Source organism: Talpa occidentalis, unplaced genomic scaffold, assembly GCF_014898055.3.
Source record: "Talpa occidentalis isolate TD23 unplaced genomic scaffold, MPIMG_talOcc4v2.1, whole genome shotgun sequence".
Lineage (NCBI taxonomy): Eukaryota > Metazoa > Chordata > Mammalia > Eulipotyphla > Talpidae > Talpa > Talpa occidentalis.
The window spans coordinates 134,914,898-134,933,788 of record NW_026555331.1 but is presented as its reverse complement, the minus strand read 5'-3'; the positions used below and the strand labels follow the sequence as shown (position 1 = coordinate 134,933,788).

The 18,891-nt window shown below is 42.4% G+C and overlaps 1 protein-coding gene across 1 annotated transcript; it reads left to right on the top strand.

Moving 5' to 3' along the window:
• Nucleotides 1–17,101: 17,101 nt before the first annotated feature.
• TMEM229A (transmembrane protein 229A) lies at nt 17,102–18,645 on the top strand. Its single transcript, XM_037518289.2, has one exon. The coding sequence runs from the start codon at nt 17,102–17,104 to the stop codon at nt 18,194–18,196; it is 1,095 nt and encodes a 364-aa protein (XP_037374186.1). The 3' UTR covers nt 18,197–18,645.
• The last annotated feature ends 246 nt before the right edge of the window (nt 18,646–18,891 follow it).

The window sequence follows — 18,891 nt, the reverse complement described above, 5'->3', positions numbered from 1 at the left end:
CAAATACTAGAAACAAAATGCGGTGACTTCAACAACGGCATTAATGAGTTGTCATTTATTGTGTATCTGTTATATACCAAGCACTTTTCTAAGAGTTTACCATTAGTTAACTCAATCTTAAAAAATAAAATAAAACCAAACCCAAGAGAGGTACAGAGTTAATCTAACTCCTCTTTTAGAGAGTCACCAATATGCTAGGAACCTGCCCTGGAGCACATGACCAAGAAGTGAGAGGATTACAACCATTCAAACTCCAAAGTCTAGACTTCTTCTTTTTTAAAGATTTATTTATTTTTATACAAAAACTGATCTACAATTAGAGGCGCAGGAGGGTGAAAGAATTCACCAGAGACAGAGCTGGGGGCAGAATGGGCAGGCAGGCCAAAGGCACTGCTGAGGGGAGCAGCGGACAAGGCAGGAGAGGTCTGCACGCCATGTGGGAATCTACCTGTCCTGGAATCAAACCGGCGCTGCAGAGGCTGCAGACAACTTAACTTAAACGCAGCACTCAACCCGCTGCGCCACCGAGGAGGCCCAAAAGTCTAGACTTTTAACCACAAGAGTATCCTAGCTTTTATCCTCATGGAGTAATGTGTGTGTGTGTGTGTGTGTGTGTGTGTCTGTCTGTCTGTCTGTCTGTCTAGATGGATGGATTAAGAAGTAACAGTTCTAAACTGATGAACATACCTTTCAATTGACTGTTGGGTGAAGTAAGTAAGACACAGGCACAATAACTCCAAGTCCAAAGTATGAACATTTCAGAGTTACCAGCTGCTGTTCCAAAATTTCCACTATATTCTGTTAAATATTTGCAGATAACCAACAAATTAATCTCTTGTAATGAAAAATAAAGTTGCTTTGAAGGCACTTGAGATTTAGCTATTTGGTTATTTAGTTATTAAGTTCTTAATAACCTTCTTTCTGATCTGTTCAAAGTCCAGATTCTTTTCCTTCACTACCAGAAGAAAATTTAAGAAGTAAAAGCAGGTTAATAAGTAAAGTTATCAATGAGGTTTAGTAATTCTTGTAGACTTATTTTAGCTTAGCTTTTAAAATCTACTTCAGGGCCTTCCCTGGTGGTGCAGGGTGTTGAGTGCAGCACTGCAGAGGCTGCGGACAGCTTCACCAGCCTCTGAAGCGCCAGTTCGATCCCGGCTGGCGAGTGTCCCACATGGTGGAGCAGACCTTTCCTGTCTCGCCTGCTGCTTCCCTCAGCAGTATATTTTGTCGGTCTGCCTGTTCTGTTCCCCGCTCTGTCTCTGGTGAATCCTCTCACCCTCCCTCACATCTGGCCTGTACCCTGGTTCTTGTATAAAATAAATAAATAAATATTTTTTTAAAAATCTACTTCAACTTTAATGTGTGGTTATTTCCACAACATAATGATAAAATTTTAACTAATTTCTTTTAGTTAAGATATACTCTACATTTCAACTTCTTGATTTGATGTATCATATAAGAAAAATTAGTAAACATATACCCTCATAAGTATTCACACATTTACCTCCTTATTAAGGCCTTCCCTTGGTAATACTAATTTCTTTTCTAATGGGATCTATGTTTCAGTCCTCCAAATTTATGTCAAAATATACTTTTTAAGAACTACCATACTATCTCTATAAATATCTGATTTTCACTTTTTAAAATTTTCTCACCAGAACCCATGAAACTCCATCATTCTGAAGAAACTTCTAAGTTGTCTTTACCCCCAAAGGTTTAATGTATAAATAGAAGACAAGAGAGGAAAAAACATAATTAGTTCTAAGTGATAGCATCGTCTATTTGGAAAGCTAGAGAATTGAAAAAGTAAAAATTAGAATTTATGATAATTCACTATGGTGATCTACTGTAAAATAAACATAAACAGACACATTTTAACATGCTAACAAAAACCACTTCAAAATGTAATTTTAAAATTCCCTTTAAAACTAGAAGTGAATTTATACCTTGGAATTAGCTCAAATAATAAGAAATATGCAGGAAGGCCATAATAGTAAAACTAAAGAATTTAATTAAGAGATCAGGAGGAGTATTTGAATATCTGAATAAATACTGAGCCACAGCTATTCATCAATGTGAATAACATAATGTCAATGTGATGGTATAATGATGTCATAATCTCTAAGTTAACATATAAATTACAATGTTCACATTTTGTTGTTAGTCTTTAGGCCTTTAGGAAGAAGATTGTAAATGAAGTGACGATAAGTGAAAAGAAAGTACATAGTTTTTATTTTCTTGACAAATTTGTCATTTATTCAGACTTACATAGAAATGCCTCATTGAGAAAAGTGCTTCTGATTTTACATGGACTACAGTATATAAAACTGATTGCTTAGGTAGATTTTTCATCATGATCTTATTTTTTATCTTTTTTCCCCTTTTTGGCATTAATTTTTAATGAGGTCATATTGGATTACAACCCTGTATATGTTTCAGAGGTATAGATTCGCATCCCTCCGTCACTACACCACACCTCCCACCAAAGGACACTTATTCCTCCTCCATAACCCACTGGGCCCCTCCTCTCTCTACTTCCCACTCTGTCCCTTTCCTCTGGTACCTCAATTCTACAGCCAAACCTATAGGATGTTTTAGTTTGGTTTTGTCTGTTCCTTTGTTTTGTTTCTCTATATCCCACATATAACTGACACCATCTGGTATTTGTCTTTCTCCTTCTGGCTCACATTGCCTAGCTTAATCCCTTCCAGTTCCATTCATGTTGCTGCAAATGGCAAGATTTCATCTCTTTTTTATTGTTATTATTGCTGAGTATTCCATTGTGTATTTATACCACATATTCCTAATCCACTCAGCTGTCCTGGGGCAATTAAGTTGCTTTCATAATTTGGCTATTAAAAGTAGTGTTGCAATGAACATAGGTGTGTACATATCCCTCCAACTTAATGTTTTGGCATTCTTCTGGTAGATACGTAGGAGTAGGGTTACTGAATCATATGGTAGATGTACAAATGTCTACAATGGATATGTGGCTAGGAATGGAAGTCAGACATAGCAGAGCAACCAGGTGAAGTAGAACCTGAATACCAGAAACTGTCTAACACCACACCAGCCTCAGACATCTACTGGGAATTATTCATGAGAGAAAAGCAATTTACCTCTTGTTTAGACCACTAATATTTGGATAATTTCACTTTTAAAATAAATCTAATCATAAGTAGGGCACATACATTATCTCATCTAATCCACATAAGAACGCTAGTGGGTGGATACCATCATTATTTCTGTTTTGGAAGTGATGAATGAGGCCAAGAGGAGTGAGCAGAGATGTTTGCCCATGGTCATCCATACAGAACAATAGAGCTCAAATTTCAGCAAGCTCGCTGATGTCAGACCACCCTTGTTATCACTAAACGTTGGGAAAACATCTAGCCCTCTGAATATATCCAAAGCCATCCTATAGAGCTAAAAATTGGCCCTCTTTTTAAAAGACTTTTTATTAAACTATAGTATGTATAGAGAAAACAGAGCATTATTTTAAAAGAGGAACATAGTCAAAGTGTTATCTTGTTTTGAACCTATGTTCTTTCTTATGTTTTATGTGCTGATTTTCCCTCATCTCCAGATAAGACTACCTAGCACCACCCTTTCCATGTTTATTTTATGACCCAGAACCCAGAAACACATTATAAAATTGCTCTGGAAACCTTTTGTAGACTAAATACCGCTAGGTCTTTATGCCTTTCTTTACAGTCTTAATTTCCCAACCCCTTGAATTAGTCCCAATGTAAACCTTTGAACATTCTTTAATTCCTCTCAGCTTTTTATCCCAGTACTACTTGTTTTTCGAACATGTAGCAGCCTCTATGACTTAAAAATGAGTTTCTCATAGTATTTCCTTTGTACTAGCCCAGGATTCACGCATTAGCCCACCCATCATATTCAGTAGATTTAAATATTTGGTGACTTAAGAGGTTCTTTCTGTTTTTCAAAGACAAAGGGAGCTTTGTGTTTTTGCTGAAACACCACATAAATAACTTGAAAACAAAGGATTTGTCAGTTACAATCTGTTCTTTATGTTTTTAGAATTTGTGTTTGGCTAACAATAATCCACTAAAATTCTTCTGCGAACAAGGCAGGTATGTGAAAGAGTGTTACAGTAGTTTCTTTCTGGGACAGATGAATTGATTAGCAGAGAAAGGTATACCATCCCAGAGAGAGAATTCACAGCAGATCAGTTGCCATTGATTAGGTTAAGGAGGAAAGAACTTAGAGACCACAACTTGCTATTATGTACATGGAGAAAAATCTGGGTGCCTCAAATTCTTAGATTTAAATGAAAAACCCAATCAAATGTGAAATTCTAGAATATCAAAGTTAACTTGTTTCCAAATATTTGGATTAAATCATTGAAAATGGAAACTCCTCTTGATAAAAGAGTACTCATAGAGGTAAGGTTTTTCTCAGTGAAAATATTGAAAGATACTTTTAGGAAAACCAAAGAGACTCCATCTTATATCAATACCATTATAGGTTCCTCCATGACCAATAATTACCATGCTCTGTGAAGACAGCAAATTTCTCCATTGTTTCCTTCATGTATATTAACCTGTGATCCATACACAACTCTATTAAGCTAGAATAAGGAGCAAGTCAGACATGACATGATCCCCTCGATATATAGCCACATTAGTTTTACATAAGCTGATCACCTGTGGGGTGATCATCAGTAGGGGACAAGAAGACCACTGTGGGGGGGAGTAGTGTAGCTCCTGCATTGACCAGAAACCCTGTCAGCTGGCTCATGCACTGAGCACACCTGTGTGTAAGTTGCCCTTAATAAGCTTCAAGCATTATTAATGGACATTCCTGCTTCATTCTTTGGCTTCAAACTACCTTCCCAGTTTGGGAGAATTTATTTGTTCTCCCAACCACAGAGGTATCCTAAACATGTTTCATATATGGGAAATTAAAATTCATCAACACTGTAAATTAATTATGTCACGATATAACCTTATGGGGAAAGAAACAAAAGGGAGTATAATTAGATGCAAATAGATAAATAATAAAAAGGATTAGCAAGTGCTGGAGACTATCATTTGAAGTGTTGTTTTATTTGTATAATATAGTAATGGAAACATGAAATTTAGATCCAATGTCTTGTGCATTGCAAAGAACAAATTTCTCTAATAAATAAGAACTGCTACCACCGATAAAGGACTACCAACGCACAGACGGGGATAGGAGGAAAGTGTTCACAGAAGATGAAAGATAAATACTTCTTCTTTGACATAATGTTTCACTGTACTCATAATATGATAACTGAAAATTAAAACTGCAATTTTTCACTTATCAGATTGGCAAATATCAAAAAATGTAATAAGGACATCATTGGCAAGACTATGTGGAAATAGAGTGTTTCATAATTGCTGGTGGGAGTGCAAATTGATGCAATTTCTAAGGATAAAAATTTAGCAATATCTATCAAAATTATAAATGTACACATCTTTTCACCTAACAGCCTCACTTTTTGGAATTTATCTTAATACAAATACTCCCACATGAGTGAAATATCTTATGATCAAAGTGTTTATATTGCAGTATTTTCTAGTATGTTAAAGAGATTTAGTTGCACATCAGTGGGGAAATGGCTAGGTAAATACGATTCACTCAAACAACGCAATGTTGTTTAAAATGAAGATTATTCTTTATGTGTAGTTCTGGATATACTGCACATAAACTTTATACTTGCATATAAAATTTAATAAGTGAAAATAATAAAGTATATTAACATACACACACTGGCATTAAAAACGGTAGGTAGGGTTCTACTCATTTTATATGCAAGTAATAGGTCAGAATAGACAACCAGGAAACTAATAATATACAAGTAATATGACCCCAGAAAGAAAGTTGGTGACTGGGGGAATAGATGTCACAGGGAAACTTCTCTGCATAGCTTTTTATGCCTTATAAATGTTAAAGACATGAAAGTATTGAAGATTTTTTTCATTTTTTTAATTGAAATTATACTAGCTTACAAAACTGTATTTGATTCAAAGGTATAGGAATACAACTTTTCACATAATTCATGTTATCACATAATTCTGAAAAACACCCACCACCAAAGCACCCATAATCCTCCACCATAGATCACTGGACTACCTCCAAACTTGCTCTCCACCTTCCCTTCCTCCACCGCCTCTCTAGTCTCAATTCTACAGTAAGATTTCTGGGACTTGATAATTATTTGTTCTGTATGACCCTTTGTTTTGTTTCTCTATATTCTACGTATAAGTGATACCACTTGGCATTTCTCTCACCTTCTGACTTATTTTCCTTAACATTATCCCCTCCAGTTCCATCCACATTGTCATAAATAGCAAAAGTTCACCTTTTTATAGCTGAGTAGTATTCCACTTTATGTGTGTATTGTGTGTATATATATGTGTGATCCACTCATCTGTCCTTAGGCATTTAGGTTGTTTCCTTAACTTGTCTATTGCAAATTGAAGTACATATATTCATTTGAATTAGTGAATTGAATAATTACTCTTTGGGTAGATAGCTAGTAGTAGAATTGCTATATCATACAGTAGATCTATTTTTGATAATTTAAGAAATCTCCACACTGTTTTCCATAAGGGCTGGACCAATCTATACACCCACCAACAACAGAGGGTTCCTTTTTCTCCACATCTCAGTGTTTCTGATCTTTTTACACGGGCTGTTCACATAGACGTGAGTTGGTATCCTCATTTTGCTTTTGATTTGCATTTCCCTGATGATGTGTGATGATGAGCAATTTTTCACTATCTGCTAGCCATCTTTATGTTTCCTTTGGATAACTGTCCATTTAGCTCTTCCGCCCATTTTTTAATTGGGCTATTATTTTCTCTTGGTTGAGTTGTATGAGCTCTTTGTAGATTGTGGATATCAGCACGTGGTCAATGTGTAGTATCCAAATATTTTCTCCCATTCAGTAAGGTTTGTTGTTGTTTAGTGACAGTTTCTTTTGCTGTGCAGAAACATTTTTTTAAGATTTATTTATTTATACAAGAACTGGGGTACAGTCAGAGGTGCAGGAGGGTGAGAGAATTCACCAGACACAGGGCGGGGGAGCAGAACAGGCAGACGGACCAAAGACACTGCTGAGGGAAGCAGTGGGCGAGGCAGGAGAGGTCTGCCCACAATGTGGGTTTCTCCCTGGCCGGCCAGGAATTGAACCCAAGCTGCAGAGGCTGCGGACAGCTTCACAGTGCTGCCCTCAGCCCTCTGCACCACTGGAGAGGCCCTGGGCAGAAACTTTTTGAAAGCTCTATTCAAAAATCAACTAAACTGTACCCAGTCTCCCCAAGAGTTATCTTAACTCTTTTTTTTTTTAAAGATTTATTCATCCATGCATACAAGAGCTGGGGCACAGGCCAGAGATGCGGGAGGGTGAGAGGATACACCAGAGACAGAATGGGGAACAGAACAGGCAGATTGACTGAAACACACTGCTGAGGGGAGTGAGCAGCAGGTGAGACAGGAGAGGTTTGCTTCGCCATGTGGGTTTCTCTCTGGCCGGCCGGGGATTGAACTCCTGCTGCACAGGCTGGACTGCTTCACGGTGCAGTGCTTAACCCCTTTGCTCCACCAGGGGGGCCCAAGTTATCTTAACTCTTGAAACTAATTTTCCTATCTGGAATTTCCCTGTCAGTAAATGGTATTGCTTGCCTATCGCATATTATTTCAAGGAATCAAAGAGATAATGAATATGAAAGCACTTTGTAAACCATTAATATAAAGTACTGAAAATGCAGGAAAAAAGTCAGCCATGAAATATACACATGATAGACTAATACTTTTGTTGAAACTCAATGCTCGCTAAAGACTGAGAATTTAAGAATGTTGCACAAAGACCAACACATTTACTTCTTAGTTGTTCATTCTGTTTCCTAAGAATGATTTTTTAACCTTAACCACAAACAGTAACTCAGTTTATGTCACAATATATTGAAAAACAATTGTGTATGATTCAAACAATACACTTCATATCTAGAAAAGCATGTCACCTCAAAGAAGTCTACTGTGAGGATTTGCTTAAAAGAGAGTGAACTAGGACCTTCCTGGTGGCACAGGGGTTAAAGTCTCAGAGCGCTATCAATTGCCAGCCACTGTTTTAATTGCTAACCACTGCTTTGATCCTGGTCCCAGACCCCAACCAGGCTAGGGAGCTAACCTACATGGCTCTGCAGACCTCTCCTGTCTCCCTGTCTGCTCCTCTCAGCAGTGTATTTCAGTCAATCTGCCTGTTCTGCTCTTCACTCTGGCTTTGGTGAATTCTCCCCCACCCCCAAAACCTCTGGTCCACACCCCTCTTCTTGTATGCATAAATAAATAAAAATAAATCTTTTTTAAAGGAGTGAAACTTTTATAGAATGAACAGCTATCCCAATCATGATAATATGTGTACAAATGCAAATTTCCACATATCTAATTTGCCAAAAAAAAAAAAAGGATTAATGCTCCTATACATTCAAGAATGGGAATGCCAAGTAGGATTCAATTTTCTTGCCAACTCCTCTCTGTTGATGATGGCTTCCTGGATCATTCTTTCGAATAGGGTTCTAAGGCAAAGTCTAGATTTACTGGGAAGGAACTTGCAATAATTATGTCTGCCTCATATATGGAAGTGAGAACCATGGGATGTCCCCAAGGTTCCAAGCATAGACAGACCCACTATATATGTTCCCATATGTGTTTCCTTCTTTCTTTCTTGCTGTGTTGTACTTTTATACAAAAAAAATTCTAAGAAAAAGTATTTCATGACAGAAGGATTTATGCAGCCTGGCACTGAGAAAGAGGTGTTCCTAAAACATCTTAGGAATAAAGAATGAAGAAATGAAACAAGAGCATTCAGCTCTGGTTATTAATTAAAATGTGGAAGAGTAACAGAGATACACATGACCCAGTTCATGTCAATATTACTAGATTATATTTACATATAATCTAATCAAAGAAGTTTGAGAATTGTCCAAACAGCAGTTCATTTAAATCAACATCAGCATCCACAGAAGTGGGGTGATCTCTTTGTAAGTATCTCTGCTAGGAGCAATGAGAGATGCCAACAGTATTTGTGACTCACAGCAGTTTTCAGTGCAGCAAGACATAGCATGAAAAATTCAGGGTAGCAATAAAAGTAGCACAAGATGAAACTGTTAAAATTACCTGCAATATTTCAGTCAGGGCTCTCAGGCCAAGCTCCACGGAGGGTGTCAATACCAGCAAGCTTTTGAGGATGGATGGGATTCCCTGAAGTAGGAGGGGGGCAGAGAGGTTATTAAAGATGAGCAGAAGAAAAAAGATTGGAAAAATAGGTCACTATTTGATATTGAAGCAAAGGAGCTTGTGTTTTCTGCTTTGAGTAATAGAAATCATTTGAGGTTATTGTCCAGGATAATGAAATCTTCAAAGTAATGGTTTAGGAAGGTTATTCTGACAGCAATATCCAAGATCAAAGGAGGGTCAAGCAACTTGTTTTGGGGACATTAGTTAGCATGTTATTGGAACAGTCCTGGCCAAAGTGATAGAGGTCTGAGTGAGGTTGATAGCACTGGGAAAGGAAAAGTAACAACAGGTTATGAAAACATTCATAGCAATATTAAGAGTGTGAAATAGGCAGGGCACAACTACTGCTGAATCTAAGCGGTATTAGGATGTCAAACTTAGTATAGTGGGAAACCCTAAAACAGGAAGACCCTAAAAGACATAGTTTTTTCAGTTAGAGTCAGGTATCCCTCCTGTGTGCACAAATATACTCAATGCTTTTTTTCTGTCATAATATTTATTACTCAATCGTGTGGTCTCAATTTATCTATATCCCTCACCAGATAGGGAGCTACTTTGGAGTAAAGAACATGCTTAGGTTGGGCCTATATATCTGGCACAAAATATTTGTATCAAGGAAGTTCAAGAATTGTCCAAACAGCAAAATGGAAGAAAAGAAAGGAAGGAAAGTCGGAGAGAGAGTAAAGGAGGGAGAGAGAGAGGGAAGGAAGAAGGCATCTGTTTTAGAGGGAGAGAAGAGCAATGAAATTTTAACCATGGAGAGAAAGATGGAACAGAACATCATTCAAAATAATACAACTACATTTTATTTAATCATATTAGATTTTTTCAGAGCTTACCTTTATTACTCTTTGCTCGGCACAACTCATGGCATGGCACACCCCAAACATTCTCAGAAGAAAGATCACTTTCCCACCAGCCCAGATCACCTAAATACCATCCTCAGTGGGCAGTATTTATTGCACAAAATATTCAAAGTTTCCAGCAAGTCTTCTGGAGGATTGTTTAGTGGCAATAACCAATGCCTTAAAATGACCACAACTTTGATCCTCAATTGAAGGAATTTAAGGAACGTATTCTAGGTGAATACATTCATACACAGCTACATGAAAGATGATTAAGGGAATGCTTGTCACATACATGTTCATAACAGCAAAAGTTTCTGGAAGCAACCCAACCGGCCCAAAATTAGGGATGGACTCAACACATTACAGAATATCTGTACAAGGAATCCTTTGTTATCGTTACCAATGATGCTGTAGCAGACTATGAAATGGAGAATTGCTCCCCCACCCATCAGCAAGTGGCAAGAGTGAATTACAAATTACAAAAGGAATGCATGATATCCTCTTTCGCTTGTACTGTAACACTGTCTAAAGGCTACTTACCAAAATAGTAACAGTATATACTTGTGTCTATATCTTTCTCCCAACTTATTTATAGGCCACTATATCTATTTATAATGAGCTCTACTTTAAAATTCAGAAGATGATAGACTTTGTATACTCATGTTTGTCCATCAAGTATACACAGCATAAAAAATTGCACATCAATTTTCAATAATTGTTAAAGAAAGATATATTATATTTAAATATATGGACATATGACACTCTTCTAAGTTAAACAAAATGTGTAGGTGATATAAATATTAAAAATACAGATTATTTAAAGCAGCAGTTACACCAGTCATAACCTCAGAAGATAGAAACATGGCACCATGACATGATCTAGCACAGAAAAAAGCATGATCACACAGGTCAGGCTTAATAACTGCAGCTAATAGAAGAAAATTACCAGGTAGTCGCTGGGTGGCTGGGACAGCAACTTATTCAAGGGAGACATTAAGTACACTGCATCCTAGAAGCTGCGCCCTCACCCGAGGGTCCAAGGAATCCAGGCAATGGGCCAATGGAACTGACTCAGGCTTCCTACTCCTGTCCTCTGGGATTTTGAGAGAAAGGACTTCTCTGCTCTGCGGCCTCATCAAAAAACTTGTTTCACACAGCCAACATGGGCATCTCAACCCTCCAGAGGGCAGTGGGTATTTTGAAAAAGCCAGTGTGGTCTGGAAGAAGGACCTTTCGAATCCCAAATGAGATCAACTCTGCCACTAAGAGAGAGTATGAGTTTCGGCAAGCTGCATTTTCTGATTTTGCCTGAGCAGTATGAATGATAAAAATAGTCCTGCTGTCACAAGTTCGAGGAAGAAATTGGATAATAACTGGAAAAAATTAAGAGGTGCACTAACTAGGTGTACTTTAAATGTGCTACCTTTACTCCTGGTGATTGAGAGATTTATAATAAAGTCAGCCTTCAAAGCAGATTGAAATTAAGTGATTTCACAACACTTTGTGGTGCAAGATGAAAGGACATTTGTTATGGTGTTAATGTAGTTCCACCTGAAGCAGCCAACAAATCCTACTCAGCCCTAATTACCTCTAACCCACCTACCTACCCCCTACTTACCGACCTCTTGATTATGGAAACAAGAGGCCAGGATGAAGGTGAACAAACAACTTAAGTGCTCTGTCTTGCTCTGTGCATCAAGGAAGTAAGCAACTAGGTTCTTGTTTGTGAGGATAGGATCTGGCAGCCCTGGCTGGTAACAAATCAGATGCCTCAAGAGTTCCGTGCCTGCAGTGCTGTATACATTTCTTTCTGTGTAGAACTTTGCATCTTTCTCATAATGATAAAAAATTAATATTGCTGGGCCTCCCTGGTGGCTCAATGGGTTAAGGTGCAACCTGTGAAGCTATCCGCAGCCTCTGCAGCATGAGTTCGATCCCTGGCTGGCCAGGGAGCAACGCACATGGCGCATCAGACCTCTCCTGACTCGCCCACTGCTCCCCTCAGCAGTGTATTTCAGTCAATCTGGCTGTTCTGTTCCCTACTCTGTCTCTGGTGAATCCTCTCACCCCCCACGCCTCTGGCCTGTACCCCAGTTCTTGTATGCATAAATAAATAAATCTTTACAAAAAAATAATACTGCTACCTAAATTGGGACCTCAGTGAGAATAAGCTCCATGAGGATCTCCATTTTGTGCAGCAGAACACCTAGAATGCAGTAAGTGCTCAATAAATGTAAGAAGCAGGACAGGATCCAAGCACTTGAGAGAATGGATTTCCACTCTCTATTTGCACTAAATGTCAAATGAGACTTTGAAAAATGGTACAGATTTTTGGCAAGGCCTCCAGAATAGAAAGCAATCGTGTTTGCTTATATTTATTTTTCTCTATTGAAAGTATCAAAATATGATATGCACCACATACAAATGAACTTTGTAAATTGGTGAACACACGCAAATGAATTTAAGTCACAACATTGAACCAGGCAGAGATCTTCAGATTATGGTAACCACAAAATGGGGTGTTAACAACTGGGGTAGAAGGATGTGGTTTTGTTTAATTACAATATCTAGAAACAAGTACTGGAATACATTTGTATTCCATACTGATTTTCCTCCTTTCTATTTTCCTCTTTTCTATTTTCATGTGGGTACCAGACAGCAAACCCTTCCACATCATCACATTGTATAAACAACTAGCTATTACTACTTTGCAAAGAAAACCAGAAGGAAAGATGGGATATATTATTCAAAATAAGTTACTTCTTTAAAACATAATGAAATTAACTGGGGAAGGGAAAAGTCTATGTAGGGTAAGGAAAAATGTCAGGCTTTTCTGCCCTCCCGCCTTCAGGCATAGATGATGGATCCTTGCGGTCCTGAATGCATGCCTGATGGCGGGCATCTGGAACAGGGTGTGGGCATAAGTAGATGGGATTCACCTGGGCTGAGACTGGGCTTTTAAGGGCGGCATCACAGGGACGCCAGAAGAAGCCGAGAGAGAAGCAAGAGCAGAGAAGCAGAGAGAAGGCCGGAGAGCCCAGAGTGAAGACCTGCTGGGGGCTGGGAGGCCTGCCAGCCTACCGGCCCCCCAGTGCCCCTGCCTGCCGTGTACCTGGTAATCCCAATAAAAACTTGCAAAACCACTGAGGACTCTGACTCTTCCTTTACCCCGTCTGCATGGGATCATAGAAAACCTACACCATGGACATTCCTGCCCTTACAGTCTACAAGGCACTCAAAGAGAGGCACTGATAGGCAGCCCAAGTTACACAAAGGAAGTGTTTCTGATTTGAATATTGCTCAAGGAAAAATTTTATTTTTTTAAGCATGCTTTTCCAAAACAACTTTAACATTTTAAAGCTTTATGAATTAGAGCCTCCCTGGTGGTGTAAAGGGTTAAGTCACACCACTAACAAGCTATCGCTTAGCCACAGAAGCATGAGTTTGATCCCTGGCCAGGGAGCTAACCCACATGGTGCAGCAGACCTCTCCCGTCTTACCAGCTGCTGCCCTCAGCAGTGTATTTCAGTAGATCTGCCTGTTCTGCTCCCCACTCTGTCTCTGGTGAATCCTCAATATTTCAAACATTTTCATTGTTTTTATATGAGTGTTATGAAGATCTGTAATCATTGATGTTTGATGTTACTATTGCAATTGTTTGGGGGCACCAGGAACAATGCCCACAGAGATGGCAACTTAACCATTGTCTCTGTTCTGACTGCTCCATGGATCAGCCATTCTTCTGTCTCCCTCACCTAGGGCCTGCCTGTTGCCTGAGATAAAATATTGAAATTAGGCAAATTAGTAACACTACAATGGCCTCCAAGTTTTCAAATGGAAGAAAGTGCCATGTGTCTTGCACTTTTGATCAAAAGCTAGTAGTGATTAAGCTCACTGAGGAAGGCATGTTAACAAATCCAGATAGATTGAAAACTAGGCCTCTTGCACCAAGCAGTTAGCCAAGCTGTGCATGCAAAGGAAATGTTCTAGAAAGAAATTAGAAGTGCTGCTCCAGTGAAAACATGGATAAGAAAGCAAAATAGTTTTACTGCCGGTATGGGGAAAGTTTTCATGGACTAGAAAGAAGATCAAATCAGCCACAACATTCCACTAAGTGAAAGCCTAATCCAGAAAGCAAGGTCCCAACTCTCTTCCATTCTATGAAGCCTGAGAGAGATGCTGTCCATTAACATTATTGAAACTGCAACAGGGTGGTCCCCAGGAAAGGGGGAGGTTCCCTGCCCCACCCAAGGGAGGGTGGAGCTGAGCAGGAAGAGGAGAAGCTGCAGAAGAGACTGAGGAAGGAAGAAGGATGGAGCCAGGAGACCTGGAGGAGGCGCATGGAGCCTAGAGACATGTGAAGAAACTGTGCTTGTCTTTTGGTCGTGGACTGGGTGACACAGATGTGGGTGAGACCTGTGGGGAGGTGACAATGGCAGCTTTTATCTTGATGTTGATTTTGCTCTTTTCCTTCCGGGCTTGTCTGGTTGTTTGTGACCCTTTTCTGTGGGTCCCCACTGGAAGATGCTTTAGACTTGTGGCAGGCTTTGGGGCCTTGTTCTGGGCCGATCCCATATGGATGGAGTTTTACCCACGAGGGGACGGGTAACTTTGGGTGCTTCATTTAGAAACTAGACTCTTTGCCTTACCTGTATTGTTTCCTAGTTGTATTAAAGTTCCTTCCCATTAAAGTCTCATATGTTTTGTGTTGATGCGGGGATGGCAGAACCCATTTAGAATAGGTAGGTTTGCGGGGCTTGGGCTACCCCTCTCCCTGTCCTATAACAAAACCACAATAAAGAATTTAGAATATTCCATTAACTTAGTTATGTCAACAGCAGCATCAAGGTTTGAGAGCATTGACTCCAATTATGAAAGAAGTTCTACTTTGAGTAAGATGATAAAGTTTGCCTTATCAATCGACTCTTCCTTTTGTGAAAGATTGCTCTGTGGCTTGCAATGCTGCTTGATAATATATACATATATACATAGCTGCTGCACATGCGTTAGACTATGATATAGTGTAAGCATAATTTTTGCACACACTGAGAGGCCACAACATGTGTGTGACTTGTTTTTGTGGTGATAGTCACTCAATTGTGGTGGTCTGAAACCACATCAACCATATTTTCCCAGGGTGTGAGTGTATCAGAGGTGCCCATGGATGTGTTTACAGTATTACTCTTTGTTGTGTTTGCTTGGGCTCTGGGACCACTAGCCCTGCTTCTCTTCTGCAGGAGGTTAAATGAGTCTACTACCTGATGCTTCTGGCATCACTGACTTTTGACAGCTGCCAAAAAAAGTCTGCAAAACAACCACATGCTAACAAGGCTAAAAATAAACGAATAAACTAACACCTTGACCTTACCCAAGCGTCACTATCACCTTTAACAATTTTTTTTCTTACCATAGTCTTATTTCTCTCTTAAAAAGTTCAGACAACTGAGAAACCACAAATTGGAACATAAGGGGTTGAAATAAGTAAGGAGAGAGAGTGGGGTGGGGGTTGCTGTAAAAATGGAGGAACTGTCTCAGAATATTTCATCTCCAGAAGATTAAAAAAAAACATTCTCAGAAACCCTTCCAACCAGGGGAACATCTGATTTCCTTCCAGGCTAGAACTCTTATCTAGCTTCTGCCCAGACTTGATTTGGAGTTTGTATGAAGGGAGGGGGAGGGGTGGTAATCAGTATAATTTACCACGAATGTCCTTTTCCAGCCTCAGCCTGATTGGAAATTGGAGGAAAAAAATGGAGCCCAACGCATCAAAATCCTGGGCTCCCCCATTCTCAACAAAAACAAAAGCAAAAAACGAAAACAAAAACAAAAAACCATGCCCTCTATTTCACTCTGTTTCTGGGGTGACCTAGTTCTGCAGAGAGAAAAAGCAGCACTAGGGTGTGCCAGTGCAAAAAAGGTACTATTCCAGACAGAAGGCACAGGGCAGCCAGGGCTCTGCCCAGCCTAACTGACCTCAAACCATTTCATCATTCTTGGGGACTCTGAATCTCTGTCCTTGACCCTAGTAAGCTAACCGGGGCAGCTGAGTGGCCAGGAGCGAAGAACAAGTGGACCAGGCCCCGCGGCAACATTTCAGATACAGGAGACGCTGGGCGGGCAGGCGTGGAGCTGTGTGTTCTCTGCGCCCGGGACACAGCTGGCTTTGACTTTGACTACACGACATGAAATATACAGCAGCACCGGCTGGGCTGGAGCCGGGGCCGGGCCTCTGGTCTGTGGCACTCGGCCATCCGCCTCCTCCGCCAGCCAGGTGCTGGCGCCGGTGCCCGCGATGCAGGGAATGCCCATCCGCTGGCGGTCACACCTGTTAGGTGTTGCCGCGCTCCGAGCCTCCGCCCCGCAAACGCCTCCCGCCCCGCGGGGCCAGGGGTGCGGAGCAGGGCCGGGCCTTCCCCAGCGAGCCCCCGCGGGCCTCAGCGCGGAGGGCCGAGCCGGCGCCGGGGGCTGGAAGGCGGGAGAGGTCGAGCCGGGCGCAGAGGGGCATGGGCAGGGCCGGGGCAAGGGGCGTCGCTGCCGGCGTTACGCTTCCAGCGCCCGCAGCAGAGGCGGCGGGGCCGAGCCGGGGCGGAGATGGGGTTGGCAACGGCCCCGGCCTTTCTCCTCGAGGCCCTGGCGCCGCTGCCCCTCGCCGGGCCGCGGCGCCACTTAGGCCGCGCAGGGTGAGCGGGGGCGCCGGCCCGCGGCACCTCGCCCCGCACCGGAGGGGGGCGCCCGGCGGGGCCGCGGCGAGGGGACTCCGCTCACCCGGCGGCCCGCCCGTCCCACGAGCGCACCAGCACCCGCGGCCGCCGGCCGGCGCCCGGGACGGAGCTCCCCGCGCGCCCCCCGGGGGCCGGCAGCGGCCGGGAGGCGGCGCGGGGCTCGGCCGCTCGGCGCAGCCGCTCCGCTCACCCGGCGGCGGCGGCGCGGGTTCGGGCGCCCGTGCCGCCTGGAAGCCCATGGCCAGCAGCGACGCGCACAGCGAGGGTCCAGCGCGGCGTCCCGGGGCCCCGGGCGGGCGGGCGGGCCAGCCGGCCTCCCGCCGCCCCGAGCCGCTGTCCACTGCTGAAGCGCCGGCCGCGGGCGCCGCGCTGCCGGCCTGGATGCGCCTCTACTTCTACGGGATGCACGGGATCACCGTGGACGTGCTCGTGTCCTCGGCGCGGCGCTTCGTTCGCAGCCCCGACCTCCGGATGCTGGGCTTCTCGTCGCCCTACCGCTGCCTCCTGCACGCGCTCACGCACTTCGCCCTGGAGAAGGTCTACCTGCAAAAGCGGCTCTGCCCCAGCGCCTTCCTCTTCAATTTCCTCCTGTACCCCTCGGCCCACGTGGGGTTGCAGACCCTGGCGAGCCGGGCGCTGCTGTTCAGCCTAGCCGGCCGGCCGGGGGACACGGCGGCGCCGGGGGCGCTGGACCTGGTGCTGCAGTACGTGCTGGCGCTCTACCACTGCCAGGTGTTCCTGAAGCGCTTCCTGTGCTTGCGGTACGGGCAGCAGCAGCAGCAGCAGCAGCAGCTGGACGTGCCTCCAGCACCCCCGGGCACCCGGCCCCCTGCGGCGGTCAGTGGCAGAGCAAGAAGACCCCCCGGCGCCGGGCGCGCCAGGGGAGCCTCCAGCCGTGGGCTGCCTGACCTGCTCCGCTTTCTTTTCTTTGGCATGCACGGCTTTTTGGATGAGATCTTCTTCACCTTCTTCTTTAATGTGCTGGGGCAGGGAGACCAGGCGACCAGCGGTCACACATCGCTGTGGTCCTTCCTTATGTATGGCAGCTGCAGTTTCGTAGTAGAAAAGCTCTACTTCCACCTCCACTACGGTCGCGGCTGGGGCACCTGGAGGCGGGTGCCCATCTACGTAATCTTCATCTACACGTGGGAGTTTTCCTGGGGTCTCGGGCTCCGAACGTGCGGCGCTTGCTCCTGGGACTATTCCCACTACCCGCTCAATTTCATGGGCCTCATCACTCTGATGTATCTACCCGGCTGGATATTCCTGAGTGTGTACCAGGACCTACTTTCCAACGTGTTGTGGCGGGTGCAGTACGTACCAACTAACTAACCCCCTCCCCGGAAAAAGTCACTGGATTCCCATGAATGATTGCAATTTATTTTTACACGCTTTAAACGGAGTGGGTTTTTTTAGTCTTTTACTTTTTATACGTTTTACTAAACTCTTCCAACATGTTTTGTTCGACATTTAAGTTTCTCTGACTATTTGGAACCTATGCATAATACTTTGAAATGTAACTAGAAGCATAATTCAAAGTATTTAATTCATCTGTTTAAAAACCCATACAAGGCCAATCAGCAAAACCATTATACCTTAACATCTAACATCGGAAAACTGTAGTATTCACTTACTGTAGTATTCACTTACTTGGGCGTAGGTGTGTGATAACTACTAATCTTTCCTTTTTCTTTAATGAGGACGTTCTTAAATCAGACATCAGCGGTTTTTTGTTTGTTTGTTTTACAGAATTTGGCGAATTTTTCTGATTTGATTTGTTTACTTTCTCTTTAATTCAATTTCATTTAAATTTTTTGTCATATTTATGAATGACTGCTAAAACTCAGTGTGTTGTGCTCCTGAAACTGGAGTTAATAGCTCTTAAAGTGCCTCCGTTTAGCACACAAGTGAAAAGAAACTGACAAATGTGAAAACACATCCTATGAAGTGATTTTTAAATAAGAAATCTTTTCTAGTAACTCAGACAGGTGACACTGTGTTAAGATATTTGATCTCCATCCTGGAAA

Coding starts and splice junctions, on each gene's coding strand:
- TMEM229A (XM_037518289.2), top strand. CDS start 17,102: ATGGCCAGCAGCGACGCGCACAGCGAGGGTCCAGCGCGGCGTCCCGGG.